The sequence below is a fragment of the Sus scrofa genome, chromosome 6, assembly GCF_000003025.6.
Source record: "Sus scrofa isolate TJ Tabasco breed Duroc chromosome 6, Sscrofa11.1, whole genome shotgun sequence".
NCBI lineage: Eukaryota > Metazoa > Chordata > Mammalia > Artiodactyla > Suidae > Sus > Sus scrofa.
Genome location: NC_010448.4, coordinates 85,713,586 through 85,731,906, shown reverse-complemented (window position 1 = coordinate 85,731,906; position 18,321 = coordinate 85,713,586). Strand labels below are relative to the sequence as shown.

Sequence of the window (18,321 nt, the reverse complement as noted above, 5' to 3'; positions counted from 1 at the left end):
GACTAACATAATGTCCATGAGGATGTGGGTTCAACTGCTGGCCTTGCCCAGTGAATTAAGAATCTGGCGCTGGAGTTTCTGTTCGTGGCTCAGTGGTTAACGAATCTGACTAGGAACCATGAGGTTGTGGGTTCAACCCCTGGCCTCAATCAGTGGGTTAAGGATCCAGCGTTGCCATGAGCTGTGGTGTAGGTTGCAGACACGACTCAGATCTTGTGCTGCTGTGGCTCTGGCGTAGGCCAAGGCTACAGCTCTGATCAGACCCCTAGCCTGGGAACTTCCATATGCTGAGGGAGCGGCCCTAGAAAAAGGCAAAAAAAAAAAAAGAAGCTGGCATTGCCACAAGCTGCAGTGTAGGTCACAGATGCGGCTCAGATCCAGCACTGCTGTGGCTGTGGTGTAGGCTAGCAGCACAGCTCCAGTTCAACCCCTAGCCCCAGGAACTTCCATGCTGCAGGTGTGGTCTTAAAAATAAATAAATATATATTACAGTTTGGAGTTCCCTTGTGGTGCAGTGGGTTAAGGATCCAGTGTTGGCATTGCAGCAGCTAGAGTCACTCCTGTGGCATAGGTTTGATTCCTGGCCCAGAAACTTCCACATGACTGTGGGTGTGCCAAAATATGTGTGCGAATTATGCATATACACACACACATAAAATGGTTTAATGGTAATAACAATAGTACCTAAGTTTATGTAGTTTAACTGCAATTTATATTACAAACTATAGTTTATAATTAATTTAATGTAAATAGAAACACATTTAAAACAATTTATTACAATGTACTGCTTAATAATGGCTATGTTTAAAAACTAGCTTGCTGAATTTTTTTTTTAATTATAGCTGATTTACTGTCAATTTCTGCTGTAGAGCAAAGTGATCCAGTAATACATATATATACATTATTTTTCTCATATCATCTTCTATCATGTTCTATCACAAGTGATTGGATATAGTTCCTTATGCTATACTACAGGACCTCACTACTTATCCATTCTAAATGTAATAGTTTGCATCTACTAACCTCAAAATCCCAGTCCATCCCACACTCTCCTCCTCCCCCAATGCTTGCTAAATTCTTGAAAACAAAACAGTTGCCTTACATTTAGCCAGCTCAAGCACATCACTGGATGCTGAAGTACCAACTCTGCCACTTGTTAGCTATGAGACCTTGTATAAATAATCTCTTTGAGGAGTTCTTGTAGTGGCTCAGTGGCTAACAAACCCAACTAGTATCTGTGAGGATGTGGGTGCGATCTCTGACCTCGCTCAGTGGGTTAAGGATCCGGTGTGTTTCCATGAGCTGTGGTGTAGGTCGCAGACAGACACGGCTCGGATCCTGCATTGCTATGGCTGTGGTGTAGGCTGACCCATGGGCTGGGACCCTCCATATGCCGCAGGTGTGGCCCTAAAAGACAAAAAAAAAAAGTAAAAAATAATCACCTCTTGAGCCTGCTTCCTCATCTAAAATATGAAAATGAAGTATCAGATGAGACAGCTGAACTTCTATGTGAACCATGTGCCAAGCACAGCACTGTGCTATGACTTAAGTGCTTATTACTGCATTACTCAATCTATTTGACATAGATCAAATGTTGTTTCCTCCATGAAGCCTTAATTTCCCCAAATTTATCACTTCTCCAGAAAGCCAAAACATTTTTCATTTCTCTACTACAGCACTTACCTTGTATTTTATCCATTGTCTCATCCTCCTAATAACACTATCTGGTCCTAAGACAAAGATGGTGCCTTGTTTATCTCTTCTATCCCAGTAAGTAACACAAACATTTATAGAAAGATGGATACAAAGGCATTCTTCAAAGAGATCCAAACTCAAGGTCACTGATTCTCTTCTGGTACTCCTTTAAGGAGGCTACAGAAAGGCATTTTATATATCCACGAAACAAAGAAGGTGATGAATAATACAAATAAAATTCCCTCAACCCTTTTGGCAGACAGACAAGTTAATTTATCCCAAGACATAAATGGCCTTAAAATTTTACAGAAAGTTCAGGTTTGCCCTCCTGATTAAAAACAAGATCCTACTCGCTAGTCTGAAGAAGAATTTTTTTGAAGAAGAAGAAGAAGCAATTTAAAGCAGCAGTGGACTGGGGAAATGTTAAACAATACTGAACAATACTGCATGGTTATTTATTTCCTCAGGATTTAAAGAAAACAATATATTTGGCTAAAATGATGTTTTTCTTCCTTTCTGATTGAGCCAAGTTGATCACCTCAAATATTTATAAACAAGGGGCTAAAAGCCCAAATTAAAGGGTGAGGAGGAAAAAGATGGCTGTAAGAAACATAAAACAAAAAACTTCCTGTTGGTACCATGATTCCTCTCCACAAAACAGGTTATCATGGGCCACCTAGCCCTCTCTTTAATCTCTGCTTTCTCCGATTTAAACTATCCCATGTGAATCTTCTCTACAATTTATCTAATAAAAGTTCTTTTACTCTCTTCTTAAAACCTTCAGGTGACTAGGACTCTTTTTCTTTTCTTTTTTCTTTTTTTTTTTTTTTTTTTTGTCTCTTGTCTTTTTAGGGGTGCACCCATGGCATATGGAGGTTCTCAGGCCAGGGGTCTAATTGGAGCTACAGCTGCTGACCTCCACCACAGCCACAGCAATGCGGGATCTGAGCTGTGTCTGCAACCTGCACCACAGCTCACGGCAATGCCGGATCCTTAACCCACTGAGCCAGGCCAGGGATGGAACCAGCAACCTCATGGTTCCTGGTTGGATTCGTTTCCCCTGGCCACAACGGGAACTCTCCTAGGATTCCATTTCTAGAAGGTTCTTTTATTTTAAAAAATTTTCCTCCCTATAACCTCTATCCCTTGCTTCTAGTGCTGTCAGTTTTAAAAACATCTTAAAACAGTTTTAATAACAGCTCTCATACTCCCCTTCTAAATCACCTCTACTAAGCTAAACACTATGATGAGAAATAAGATAACACGTATACAGCACACTGCAAAAAGAAGTGAACTGTGTGTGTGTGTATATATACAGACACAATAACAATACCTATTATTACGTTTACTTTGACAAGTTTCCCAAAGCATTTCATGTGAAGGTTACATCAAGGACCTCCTACATCCTTATTCAAATTAAATTTTACTAGGAGTTCTCTCATGATACAGCAGGTTAAGATCCAGCATGGTCAATGCTATGGCACAGGTTTGATCCCTGGACCAGGAACTTTGGCAGCACCCTCATGTGGAAGTTCCTGGGCCAGGGATCAATCCAGAACCACAGTGATGACCCTAGCCACATGAATGACAATGCTGGATCCTTAACCTGCTGATCCACCAGGGAACTCCCAGTAGATTCCTTCTATATCCAACTAACCACATAAACATTCCATTCAACTCTCTTTTCCTAATCTAACCTCCAAACTTCTCATTTGGGAAACCCATTCCAAAAACTCCAATTAGACTTGTTCCTGAACTGTACTATACTTGTTCCTGTAACTTCCTATTACAAGTTACTATCTATACAGTGTTATTATCTATACAGATTTGGGCTGTTCTGAACCTATGTTCATGCTTCTTAAAACACCTCTGGCTATCTTCTCTACATTTTTCAAGGCTCAGCTAAAAGACTACTTCTTCCAGGATTCTTCTATGAGAGAATCCAGGCTGGGTTAGGCAATATTCTAGCTTGCAAACTGCACCTCATGCACACCCTGAGAAAACACTTTCCATTCTGTATTGTTGTCACTAATATAAGGCTGACTATACACTCTTGGTTTCTCTGTAGTGTCTAGCACACAGTAAAGTTGTTCAAAGAAAGATGAATGAGCTTCATCTCATTCTTAAACACCATAATAAATTTTCAGTATTATCTAAACACACTACAAGTCACCATTTTTAAGTCTTCTGCTTGCAAATAAGAATTCTAGAAGTATTTAAGAAATCCTACTATTCTCGATAGTAATGAAATTTTTAAAAAAAATTTAAGCTGTTGTCACTACAATCACATCTTTTTTAGATCTCTCCCAAATCTCCCATTAATTTTCAGTTACTCAGAAAAATCATTCATCCAAGTGCCTGAGTCTAATGTTGGGCTAGGCTTTAAGAAAATTACAATCCTTAGTTCCTCTACTAGACTATTTTTTTTTTGCTGTTGCTTTTTTTGCCACATCTCCAGCACATGGAAGTTCCGTTCCGGGCCAGGGATCAAAGCTGCACTGCAGTTTGCAGCCTTACGCCAGATCCTTAACCCACTGCGCCACAAGGGAACTTCTAGACTATCTTATTTTTACCTAGAGTGAAAGGCTAGAAATGTAAGACAAAGACTAAGTCAACTATTTTATGAGGTTTACAAAAAAAACACAAAAACCTATCACTAATGTAGGGAGTAAGTCTCCCTGTATGCCAGACTACACCAAAGATGAGGCAAAGGGAAAGGTTAACTGTCTTCTGAATAGCTGACAGTAATTCTCTCAAGAAAAAAATTTTTAAGAAAAATGCCCGTATGGCAATACATAGTACAGCCAAGACCTTCAAAAGAATATATCCTTTGACCCAGCACTTAAGGGTAGGTATGAATCAATATTCATATTTTTGGATGTTTACTATGATGCTATTTTAGCTGGGAAAAAAATTATAAAGAAGCTGACATTCAATAACAGATACAGGTAAACAACAATAAATCTATGTTAGAATACTACAAAAAGAGTGAGGTCACAGAAATATAGTTGGCAATTAGGGAAAAGTTCTAAATAAATGCAGAAAGATTACAAAATAGTTTCTGAAGTACACAACAAAGCCAGCCACATATCTAAGATGTCACTAAAATCTACTGGAAGTTTTCAAGCCAGACAGATATCAAAAGTTCTAAGACACTGAATTAGATAATGTGACAGAAGAAGGCAAAAATGGCTGCAGTTCTGCTTCAGTGTGTTCTGCCAAGAAACATGCCCAATCTTGGAACTTGGAACAGCTATGACATCATTTTCCAGATGAAGTTTTAGTATTTCCCTACTGATTGAGTTACCATTTGGTATGAAAACTTTCTGTAATCTGGTAAATAATACCAAGGCACATATACAAACACCCCATTTAGGGGAGTTAACTGCTTCAATGAGCTATCAGTCACATTCTCATGAAAACTTGTTTTGTCCGGGAAACCTAATAAAGACTGGAGGAACAGTTTACAGTCAGTTACGTAAGGATGTTAAAGGATAACAGTGAGCAACATAATAAGGCAATACTGACTGAATGGTAACTGGGTTTAGAAGCAATCATAGGGACCTGTCTGAAATCTAGCAAGCTCCTCTTACAAACAATAAACTAATAAGTAATCTGACACGAGTATGATCTTTTTTTTATTACTCACATGAATTTATCATATCTATAGCTGCATAATGATCATCACAGTCCAATTAAGTATGATATTTTTTAATCTTTTTTTTTTTTTTTTTTGGTGGTTTGTTCAACAGCCTGAGGACAATTAGGATACTCATTCATCAGAAAGATTCATTAGTTAACAAAAAATAACAAAAACCCTAAACTTTGATTATATTACTCCCACTCTATGAAAAACAACACAAGGCTGTTCAATTCCAACATGAATCTTATACTTACTTATGAAATTTTACCATTCACTGAACCACTTAAGTAAAAGTAATACAAATGTATACCTGGTTTAAAAGTACACATAGGAGTTCCGTTTTGGCACAGCAGAAACAAACCCAACTAGTGTCCATGAGGATTCGGGTTCAATCCCTGGCCTAGCTCAGTGAGTTAAGGATCCAGTGTTGCCGTGAGCTGTGATGTAGGTCGCAGATGCGGCTCAGATCTGGCACTGCTTGTGGCTGCAGCACAGGCCTGTAGCTCTGATTTGACCCCTAGCCCAGGAACTTTCAGATGCTGAACCTGAGGCCTTAAAAAACAGAAGTACACATAGACAAAGTTCCCACTGTGGCACAGTGGATTAAGGATTTGGCGTGCTCCTCCTGTGACACAGGACGCATCTGTGGCTCACATTCGATATGCCTTGGGTTCGGGTGTACACATAGTTGAGGGAAAGGATAAACTGGGAAGACAGGGTTGGCACATGCACACTACCATATATGAGGCAGATGACTAATAGGGACCTACTGTATGGCACAAGGAAGTCTACTCAGTGTTCTGTAATAACCTGTATGTGAAAAAAGAATGGATATATGTACACGTGTAACTGATTCACTTTGCTGTAAACCTGAAGCTAATACACCATTGTAAATTAACTACACCCCAATAAAATTTTTTCTTTTTTTGGCTGTTCCACAGAATAGGGAGTTCCCAGGCCAGGGCCCGAATCTGTGCCCTAGCGCTGCGGAGACACTGCTGATCCCACTGTACCACAGCAGGAACTCCACCCCAACAAAATTTTTAAAATAAAAAAAAAAGTCCGCATAAATTAACAGTCCTCAAACTTGCTACTTGATTTTTAAATGCAAGCTTCCCTACTAGTTCTAACAAACACAAATTTATCTTAGCTATGCTGTACATCCCCAAAAATATTTCTGTCTTTGCCTTCCTGCTTTTAAATCACAAGATGTAGGGCAAAACTTTGCAGATGAAAGCAAACAGATTCATAGTAAGTGACAGATATTATGCATGTGTCAAGTGGTTAAACCAAGCACCCTGATGCCCCTCACACACATTAGTAATCTGCTATGCCACTACATGATACCTGAAAGGTCACAGCTGCTTCCTTCTCTAGAAACAGAAGCCTATGAAGATATCTTTAAAGTCTTCCAGATGCTGGGCAAAAATAACCAATCAACTATTTTTTTCTACAAGATTATGGAAGATTTTAAGTTAAACTGTTAAACTACAGGAAAGGGAAGAGTTTAAAGGACCAAAAAGGACTAAGTTTTCTTTTCTAACAGCCAACTTTCCAATAATATGACTCTATCTCCCCAATACTTTCAGCATCACTGACAAGCATATCTCCATTTTTTATTTGTACACACTGGAAGATGAGAGTCAAAGATTCAGTGTTAGACAACTATGGGCCTTTGATTCTGTTATGGAGGTAGAGAATCCTCTCTTCCCACTGCTCAAGGGAGTTAAGGTTTTATAGAGGCGTAACAAGTGTCAGGTCCTAGATGAACTATATAAGATCCCACAGAACTAACAACAAATTGAAGGAAAATTTATTTACCTAAGCCTGTTGGGTTTTGTTTCCTATTTTACATTTGAAGCTAACCACTCAAGATTCTATCATTAATACATATGTTTTTAAAATATGTTCTCCTTGCCATTATCTTTTCACTTACTTCCTATTTTTACATAAGTCTAAGTTCTAGATAATATACGATCTACCCCAACCAGTATTTTATCATTCTCTTAGGGTCCTAGAGTTTTCACTCAATACACAGGACCAAGCACTACCACCTCTTTAAGATAAATCCAACTCTTCAGTCCGAAACTATTCTCCATCAATCTACTCAAGATCCCTACTTGTTACACAGAATCTTTAAGAATACAAAAATATGAAAAAAAAAAAAAAAGAATACAAAAACATGCTAAGAGCAAGACGTCAGCTTTTCCTGATTATCTGTTTCCACGTTTCATATAATAAACATTAAGTTTTCTAATGGGAAAAAGGTTTTCGAAAAAGTAATCAGAACAGTACAAAGGACAGAAGCAAGGAAGAAGGTTCTGAAAAAGCATCCTCTTAACATTGCCAGCTGTCAGAAGGCAGGCAGAAATGTCAGGGTTTGGTGATATACCAACTCTTGAAAATAACCACAATACCCAGTTAAGCCAAAAGTTAATTCCAATATAATTTTTATCTTTTTCTCTGCCATGTTACAGCCTCAATCTTTTAATTTCATTTCCATGGTTCTATAACTTCAGTTATCCCCTATGCATTTTTTCAGACTCATTCTTCACCTTTCTGTATCACAAAAAGTCAGTTTCTCTATTGTCTCTGCCTTCCTTTTAAGCCCACATTTCTGTCCTCCACTAATGTTCCCACATCCCTTCACACTAAGGTCTGAATAATAAGACCAATTATCCTTCCATAAAGGCTTCAACTGTTAAGTGATACTTATTTACAGAGCTTTTATTAACAGTTCAGTATAATACCTCCCCTGTTCTCTCTAGTTCCTTCTCCTTCCCTAAAAGTCTTAAGAAGAGTTAAGCCGGTTACCTTTTTAACACTCTCTTCTTCCTCTTGGCGTTTCTCATAGTGTGAGAAGTCATCGAAAATGGAAGTGGTATGCTTGTAGCTGGCTATGATTTTCAACACCTGCTTAGCCTTTTCCAGAGGCACTTCCTGAGTGTCCCTGGAGTTGGTCACTGGTTTATTCTCGTTGTTCTCCAGGCGAATGTGTCGCAGTTGGCTATTGGGAACGTCCTTCACAAAAATCCACCTGACGTCAAAACGACCCTTCCATTTGTCCTGGGACCATACACCTGCACATGTGTTGTAGTCCACAGCAGATTTCATCTCTGCAACGCCACAGAAGTGTCCACTGCCGTTGACACTGAAAAGTAAGTAAACGGGGCCCTTCCCGTTCATGGAGCGATAAGCAGCATCCAGTCTCTTGTTACCATGCTCTGTGCTGCACCAGATGTTATACTTAATGGAACGGTGGATATCGTCCTCAGAGTAGCTCTTAATGATGAAAACCCGGCCATGTTTCAGATTCCAGTCAAAATCCTTGGGGTTGTAGTTATTAATGGACCGAAGCTTCTCCAAAACTGGGTGAGGTTCTGAAGGAGTAGATCCAGATCCAGCCTGAGACTGTCCTACTCCATTACCATCCACCCCATTATGACCGAACCCACTGCCACGGTTCCGAGGTGCTACCCAGCGGGTTGGCTGAGCTGCCTGTTGCTGCACTGAGAGCTGAGTAGGCTGTGGTGGAGGTGGGGGCAATGGCTGTGTCTGTTGCCCTACTGATGCCTGAGCCACTGGTGGGCTACTGGTAGCCTGTTGACCTACAGGCTGGGGAGACCCCTGGGTTGGCTGCTGACCTATATTCTGAACCAAAGCCTGTGAGGGGGCTTTTGCCACAGGACCCTTGTTATCCCAAGTTCCAATATCCATGTTATGCTTTATTGGGGGTGGTGGAAGACTTGACCCTGCAATGCCATTCTTGGTCTTCAACTTGGGTTGTTGTTTTGCAGGCTTGCTAGCAATATCAGCCCAAGATGCTGGTTTTGGAGGAGCAATCGTAGCTGGAGGCAAACTACTGGAAGCCACAATGTTACTAGTAATGGACCCACTACCAACAGCAGAGCCTACAACTTTTGGAACATTGCTTGCAACTTCTGTGCTACCCAACTTTAGTGCTGCCATCCCTTGGTCTATAGTATTCATGCCAGGAGCCTTATTGAGGGTCTCACTGGCAAAAGCTGACTGTCCATCAATCATGGCTCCACCTAAGGAGCTAGGTGCATAAGCATAATTACTACTATATCCAGAGCTCTGAGTAGACTGTCCCTGAGAACTATTATTCCCCCAAGCTGAGAAGTCAATCCCGCTGGGAAAGAAATTAAAACCATGCTGACCAAGAAATGGAGTGCTACCTAGGGCTCCTGGTTGTCCAAACATTGCATCTGGTAGGAAGTGAGGCTCTCCGTTGCTCAGTTGTCCATAAGAAGTTAGATAGGGCATGGCTGTATCACCCCCAGTAGACCAAGCAGCTTCACCCAAAGAATAGGAGAAGCCAATGGAGGGACTGTAGTAACTGGGTAAGTAGGAATCTGACATGGCAGTATATGCATTATTCTGTGGAAGAAAAAAAAAAGCAAATTAAAACTAAACACAAAAATAAAACAACCAGGACATTTCCTCTCTTAATTATTCACATAATTCAAATATTCCAGCCATTACTATAAAAAAAGGAGCGATTTTTCAGATAGTCTCTTTCTAAAAACCTGCAGGTGTTTTTGTAGGCTAAGATATTTTTGTTTAAGGGAGTTCCCATCGTGGCGCAGCAGAAACAAATCCGTCTAAGAACCATGAGGTTGTGGGTTGGATCCCTGGCCTTGTTCAGTGGGTTAAAGATCCAGCGTTGCTGTGAGCTGTGGTTGTAGGTCACAGACGCAGATAGGATCTGTTATTGCTGTGGCTCTGGCACAGGCCGGTGGCTACAGCTCCAATTAGACCCCTAGCCTGGGAACCTCCATATGCCGCAGGTGCGGCCCTAAAAAGACCAAAAAAAAAAAGATATTTTAGCTTAATAACTGAACTGTTTAAACATTTGAAATTAAACCAACATACAGCAAATATAGATGGATTTTAAGTGCTAAAATTCAGAAAAGGGAAAACCCAGCATCTCACCAAGTTTAGGTCTTGCTATACAGAAGTGTTAAGAGGATACGTTTGTTAAAACCACAGTTTCTGGACTGAAAGCTGGGAATAATGGCAGAACAGAGGAGTATTCAAGAGTTTCCTTGAACATCTCCTCAGAAAAGAAAATCAATCATGGACTTGGAGAAGAGACTTGTGGTTGCCTGATGGGAGGGGGAGGGAGTGGGAGGGATCGGGAGCTTGGGCTTATCAGTCACAACGTAGAATAGATTTACAAGGAGATCCCGCTGAATAGCATTGAGAACTATGTCTAGATACTCATGTTGCAACAGAAGAAATGGTGGGGGAAAAACTGTAATTGTAATGTATACATGTAAGGATAACCTGACCCCCTTGCTGTACAGTGGGAAAATAAAATTTAATAAAAAAAAAAAAAAAAAAAAAGAGTTTCCTGTTAAAACTGTACTAGGACTTCCACATGCCACAGGGCAGCCAAAAAAAACCCCAGAAACCCAGAAACACAAAACAAACCAAAAAATCTGTACTATATAACAGATACATTAACAAAAAGAACTGGAAATTTCACCGTCTATCCCCAAAATCTGTGCAACCATTCCTCAACCATAAACCAAAAAAGCAAGGTTCAATGAATCTACTTTAAAGTATAGCCTCCTGGCAAACCATCTGGGAACATCAACATAAGCCAATATTTAATTATAAACTGGAAAGGAAAGCACAGTGGCTTCTAGAGGATTCAAAACTAAAAAAACTTGCTATTTGTTCTGCTTAATCCATGAGAGCAAAGCCTGTAAACTGAAATGCACACCTAACTTTTCCATTAAAAACATGAGTATAATCCTAAAGACACAGTAAAGTCCTTATCTTTAAAAAGGAATCACCCTTTAGAATAACCAGAAAAATATACAATGTCTTCACATTAGAAGATAGATTACATTGCAAAAACATTCTTTTATTTGTGCTGACAATATTTTAACTTTTTATAAATCCTATAGCCCAGAGTAGTCCCTTAAATGAGAAGCCAGAGATACACAGAATTGGTTTCTATACAGCTCAATTCAAAAATAGAGTACTTTACCATAACTTCAAAAAAGCTCTGGTATCTAAGAATCTATCAACTAGCCAACAGGGTGTTTTGCTTTTTTATTAAAATATGGTTGATTTACAATGTTGTGCCAATTTCTGCTGTACAACGAAGTGATTCAGTTATCATATATTTATGTTCTTTTTAAAATTCTTTTCCATCATTGTCTACCCCAGTAGACTGGATATAGTTCCCTGTGGATTCCATTCTTGTTGTTTTGTTCTTTTTTTTTTTTGTCTTGTTCTTAAGAGACTTGGAAGACCATGAATATGTTAGTCTTTAAGTTCATAGTACTAAAGCCCAAAGGTCTTCTCCCTAGCCACTAAAACACATCTCTTGAAGATTAAATGTTTCAGCTAATGTGGCCTGATAAAATGGTGTTGCTTTTCTCTGCCAATTTAAAATTTTCCTTTAAAAAAGTCTTTAACATACACCCTCAAGTTTAAGGCAAATCTATTTCTCGAAGATAAATGTTATACTTTTAACAGTCCCACATCCACTGTTTACAAGAAACTCAGTCAATACTCAATAGGTCAAGCTGGAGGAATTAATCCAACATAAGGTGGCGAAAAACTGGTTAAAAAGTGGTTGAGGGGGAGTTCCTGTTGTGGAGCAGAGGAAAGGAATCCAACTAGGAACCATGAGGTTTTGGGTTCAATCCCAGGCCTCACTCAGTGGGTTAAGAATCCAGCATTGCCATGAGCTGTGGTGTAGGTCACCAGCTACGGCTCTGATGATATGACCCCTAGCCTGGGAACCTCCATATGCCACGGATGAGGTCCTTTAAAAAAAAAAAAAAAAAAAGTGGATGAAATACTCTTGACATTAATTACAAAGACGAAATTTTTTAAAGACATTATGCTTTAGCTTACTTAACAAAAAAACAAATGCACTTAGTATCACCGGTTATGCCATTATACAGCAGAATGCCTACACCTGAACTGGCAGGTTCCCACATGCCCCTGAGCTCAAAAATCTGAATTACACAATGTTTCACAACTACCTAGAATTATGTTTCCAAATGCTCCCACTCTCCCTGTTATAATGATTACGTAAGCAAACTACTTCAAGAGCAGGAACCCAATAGTTCATTCCTCTACTTCCTTCCCTACTTTTCCTCATTAATTGGGTGTCTTCTGCAAAAACTTTTTTCAAATCACATAAGTGGTTTCTAAACTTTCAACGCAGAAAATTTTACATAAAGAATCAAAAAGTTTTATGTAAAAATTAGGCCCAAACATGGGCATGCACTAATATGTAAATTTATTCAACAATTGTACATATCATACAACATCTATTTAGAATTTATATAAATGTACCCTAAGTTTCTTCATCTTCTACGATATTTTGCATGAGTCATAGTCAGTTTTCTTTTGACTGGGAAGTTATATTCATTGGCTAAAACTTTGTGACTATGTCTTTGGGATCCAAGAGATATCAATACACAAAAACTACAAAATCACGTTTCTGCATGCACAGGCCATGTTCATATATGTGAACCTATATACAACTAATCTTCCTGTTAGAAGATTACACTGCAAAAACAAGAACTCCTTTATTTATTTATTTTTTTTTTTTTTGGCCACTACACAGTGGCTTGATGTGGGATCTGTTCCCAGACTAGGGACTGAACCCAGGCCACTGTGGTGAAAGTGCCTGAGTCCCAACCATTCTCCGTCTTTGCGCTAAACAGCACTGTATCTTAACACTATTTTGTAAATCCTCTAGCTCCCCTAAATAAAAAGCCGGATACGTCCAAAATTGGTCTTTATAAATGTAGACATGGCTCAACTTCAAAATCGTTCTAAGAACCCAGTAACTAGTGGCCAGACAAAAGGAAGATAACCAGTTCCACAGCAATGAATAAAATTAAGGTGATTTTGTTACTTTCTCCCATCACGTACAAATCCAATTTTCCTAAAAGAAAAATGCTTTGGGGATGAAAATTCAAAATCTTCAACAATGGAAAGGATCCTTAAATTCTGCACTGATATATTATTTGTAAGGAGGAAAAACTACTCAAACAAGTGCCACTGTTAGTATACTGTAAAATGTTATCAGTACTAGTCTCTCTCAGAAAATTGTGTTTGCTGACAAAGCAGATGAGGATCTTAACATTTGTAACTGTTTTTATACCATACTGATTGGTATTAAGAAAGTCATTCCCTAAAAATGAGATTTACTGACAGATCAGAGAAAAGATAATGGTATACTACATCCTTTGATCAAGCATGTAAATGGTTAACTACTCACGGGCCTTGCCTGTGGACTCAAGTAAGGTTCAAAATCATCATCATTTAATCCATCCTTTTGATGTACAGATCCATTTTGCACTAAAGAAAAAAAAGCTCGTGTTAGGGGTGTCTCAAACATGCACTCTACTTCACAAATTAATTAAAAGCCTTCCAACCAGAGAAAAACCTTACCAAACAGAGCAAATATGTTTGGATTTCAAAAGGATAAACCAATATTCGTCAGTGAAAATGTCTCCCTCCACCCAGAGCAAGTTGATCTTAAAAGGTCATTTTATTGGCTCCTCTAGATTTCAATTCCCTCCCGCTTCCCCTCCCCCATCACATGTGAGTACTTCCAGAGTGTGATCCACGAGGATGAAAAACAAAGGCCTTCTAAGACCTACAGGAAACTAAGGACCTGGGACATTTCAAAACCGAATCCACCCCCACCTCTAATGAATTACTCCTTGTTCACCAAAAAGCTGTTCGCCAGCTGCAGGAACACACGGAAAGGGTCAGATACTTAAGTGTGAGGCACCTGCAAACTAAGCGGCTTCCGAAAGGTCCTCTCCCCGGGGCGCTTCCCGGAGACCCCGCCCCCACCACTCGGGGCCCCCTTCCCGGCCCGTGGCCACCGGCGGAGCTGGGCTCACCTTTGTTTCCTTGACCTTTTGGTCTCTGCGGGCGAAGGAAACGTCGCCGAGCAGCGGGTCGTCCGAGGAAGAAATGGAAAAGGAAACACCAATTAAAGCCGGGCCCGAGAAGGGAATAAAGGCGCAGGCCTGAGGAGAGGCGTCGGGGAACGGGAGTGAGGGGGAGACTGAGGATGGGAGGCGGGGGAAAGCGCGAGGCCAGCGGGCCCCGCGGAGAGAAGCGGGGGCCGCGCCACGAACAACGCGAGGAAACCGGGGCTTCACAGAAGGGGAAGGAAACAAGAGGAAAAACGAGGCCCGCCGAGAGAAGGGAACACGGCGCGGCCGGCGGGCTCCGAGACCCGGGGAGGAGCGGGGAGTGCGGGTGAGGGCGAGGCGCTGGGCGCGGCCGGCCGGAGAGCCTCGAAACCCGGCCCGCGAAAGGCGCCGCCTCGGCTCGGCCCGACCGGGGGCGGCGGGCCCGGGCCTAGTCGGGCTCCCTCTCGCCTCACACAATGGCCGAGGCATGCGGGCCGGGCCTGTACCTGCTCCAAGAGGCTGCTGGCCGACATGGCTCTCGGATCCTCCGGGGGGGCGACGGCGGCGGACTCTCCTCAGGGCGGCGGCGGCGGATGAGCCCTGGCGGCGGGAGCAGGCGGCGCGGCGGCGGCTTTTGTCCCTGACACTCGGGGGCCTCGGCGGACGCAGCGGAGACACCGCGCGCGGCTCGGGCTCCGGCTCCGACTCAGCGACGCTCTAGCCCGAGAACTCAACGCCCGTCTCTATGCCTTGACGCGCGCACCCGCCCCTCGCAGCCGAAATAAGGGCGCCGAGCGGCGAAAGCGGACGGCGCGCGCGGCGCGACGCTGACTCTCACATTCACTCACCCACGCGGAAGGGGCCGGGCGCGAAGCACCCCGGGAAGGAAGAGGCGGGGGCGCAGCGCCCTCTGGTGGGCTGGAGGAGCGGAAGCGGCGCGCGCGGCCTCCCCGCCCCCACCGCCTCGGTATTGGGGCCTAGGAGGGTGGGGGCGGCTAGGGTCGCACCAAGAGGCTTTGACTAACAGCTGGAGGGAAGGGAGCAGCTTTAAGCTTGTGCAAACACATAAACGCCGGTTTTTCGGTGAGGAAGCGACCCCCCGAAGGCTGAGAGACCTTAAAATAAACCTGTTTCCCCAGTTGCAGATGGCACCCTACCCCATGTGGGAGGGAACAAGAACTGGGGTCACAGAGCCCTTAGGGAAACTTCAAGGGAGCCCTGCCCTGAGAAAGACACCCTCCCACCTGGTTATCCTCTTCTGTTGGCACACTACAAAAAGAGTGCCCGGAGAGCAAAAATAACCGCAAAAAATCTGGTCCCCTGAGAAAAGGATTCACCCTTTGGCATTGCAGGGAGGAGAATCTAGAAACTACAGTTCTTTTTTTAGGGATGTCGCTGACCCCCATGATACTCTGTTAAACTATGGACTTTATTTCCAAGAAAAGTCACCTCATTAATCTACACAAAATTGTACATGTTCTTTCAACGAGTTCAGAAAATCTGCAGAAAGACATTAATGCTATCTGAATACCTGCTATAATCTAGGCTTTGTTGTTAAATGCTTTAAACATATTAAAGTCTTTCAGCATCTTCAAAATTGCTATCAGTCTATTCGTTTTACAGCTGAAGAAACAGAAGTTAAGTCATGTGCCCAAAGTCACACAGCTTTTAAATAGGTTTATATGACATTGAGAAGAATAGTGTCCCTCTGCCCTCAAGAGAAATCCTGTATTCAGGAACCAGAATCCAGAGGAGATTAAAAGGGTGGGAAAAAGCATTTTTAATCAGAGGCAAACCTAACTTCTGCAGGGATATTTGATCCTGGCAGGCCATCTCCTAGTAGCTTTTGTAATTTCAAATACTTGTAAACAAATAATGCTCTAATAAGTGTCAACCTGATACCATCCACTCCATGGATACAAGAGTCATTGGTAGACTCAGTAGTAAAATAAGTGATAACACAGCATCTTGGATTTTGCATCATACTTTTGCTTGAAGTGCTCAAAGCATTTTTTTCTGCCCATGATCATGTAGTTAAAATGAATAAGGTCAGGTACCAAATGCACTAGACTTCAGCTGAGTCCACTCTCAGAGCATGGAGCCCACCAAGGGAATAAAAGAAACCTAGTAAGTCTTTTTCTTTCTTTTTTTTTTTTTTTTAAGATACTTAGCAAATCAGCTATAACAGATGTTTTTAAAAATAAGTTAAAAAAAATAAAGATACTTAGCCAGTTAACCCCATTGCCCAGATTTTTGGGTAAACCCTAAGCAGTTACCTACACTTACTCTTGCAGTGGTATGGTAAAAAGAGCATTAGACCAAAAGTCATAACCTCGGAGGGAGAGAGACCAAATACTGGCCTCCCCAACAGATTTGCAAAATTAGGTAAACTACTAAAACTTTCAAGTTCCTACTGTGTCACAGCACAATGGATGGCCTCTCAGGAGCACTGGTATGCTGGTTCCATGCCCCGCCCGGCACAGGGGGTTAAAGATCCAGTGTTGCTTGTAGCTGTGGCATAGGCTGCAACTGCAGCTGGGACTGTGAACAGTGGCCAAAAAAAAAAATTTACCAAACCTTTCAGAGATTCCCTCATTTAATAAAGGGGATAATAATATCTACCCAACAGGTTTGTTGCAAAGATAAATTTCAAAAAAGATCTTTAAAAACAACAAACGCAAACATTAAAGCAAATCTGGTACATTGTAAATTCCTTTCCTGTGATCCCATTAAGGGATGATAGTGAAAATTCCCTCCTGGAGTTACTGTCCTGGCACGGCAGGAACGAATCCAACTAGGAACATTGAGGTTGAGGGTTCAATATCTGGCTTCGCTCATTGGGTTAAGGATCTGGCGTTGCCATGAGCTGTGGTGTAGGTCACAACTTGGCTCAGATCTGGTGTGGCTGTGGCTCTGGTGTAGACTGGCAGCTACTACTCCAATTCGACTCCTAGCCTGGGACCCTCCATATGCTTCGGGTATGGCCCTAAAAAGACAAAAGACAAAAAAAAAGGAAGAAAAAGGAAATCCCCTCCATTTAATAATATTTTCTGTAGTGCCTGAAATTTTGGTTAGTTTCTTTGGGATTACTTTCTGTACTACTGGAGTTCCCTTTTAAAATGCATATATCGGAGTTCCCGTCGTGGCGCAGTGGTTAACGAATCCGACTAGGAACCATGAGGTTGCGGGTTCGGTCCCTGCCCCTTGCTCAGTGGGTTAACGATCCGGCGTTGCCGTGAGCTGTGGTGTAGGTTGCAGACGCGGCTTGGATCCTGCGTTGCTGTGGCTCTGGTGTAGGCCGGTGGCTACAGCTCCGATTCAACCCCTAGCCTGGGAACCTCCATATGCCGCGGAAGCGGCCCAAGAAATAGCAACAACAACAACAAAAGACAAAAAGACAAAAAAATAAAATAAAATAAAAAAATAAAATAAAATAAAATAAAATGCATATATCCTGTGGGAAGGGTAGTCTCTAAACCTGGGCTAGCTTTAACTGGTCCCTGAACAGAATACACAAGACTTATATATATTTAAGGTGTTTGTTTTTTTCCTTTTGTCTAGGGTCACATGCGTGGCATATGGAAGTTCCCAGGCTAGGAGTCATATCAGAGCTGTAGCTGCCAGCCTACACCACAGCCACATCAACTAGGGATCTGAGCCACCTCTGGGACCTATGCACAGCTTGTGGCAGTGCTGGATCCTTAACCCTATGAGTGAGGCCAAGGATCCAACCCGGTCCTCATAGATACTAGTGGGGTTCTTAACCCATTGAGCCACAGAGGAAACTCCTCAGTCCATCTTCTAACAAGTGTTTATTGAAAGTCAGGCAGTGTGCTGGGAAGAAAGTCCTTTTTTTTTTTTTTTTTTTTTTTTTTTAAATTCATCCTTGTATTTATTTCTTCTTTTTTTGGCTCCCCCATGGCATATGGAGTTCCTGCGTCAGGCTGCAGGTTTGACCTAAACCACAGCTGTGGCAATGCTGGATCTTTAACTCACTGTGACAGGCCGGGGGTTGAACCTGTGTCCCAGCAGCTCCCAAGACACCGCCAA

At 41.9% G+C, this 18,321-nt stretch overlaps 1 protein-coding gene across 1 annotated transcript in view; it reads right to left on the bottom strand.

Annotated features, from left to right (window-relative positions):
• YTHDF2 (YTH N6-methyladenosine RNA binding protein 2) overlaps positions 1–14,760 on the bottom strand; it is a 39,604-nt gene extending 24,844 nt beyond the window's left edge. The window contains 6 exon segments of the mRNA XM_005665152.3: positions 8,153–9,739; positions 13,620–13,699; positions 14,254–14,389; positions 14,392–14,537; positions 14,540–14,670; positions 14,672–14,760. Coding sequence (XP_005665209.1) covers positions 8,153–9,739; positions 13,620–13,699; positions 14,254–14,389; positions 14,392–14,537; positions 14,540–14,670; positions 14,672–14,760 — 2,169 coding nt within the window.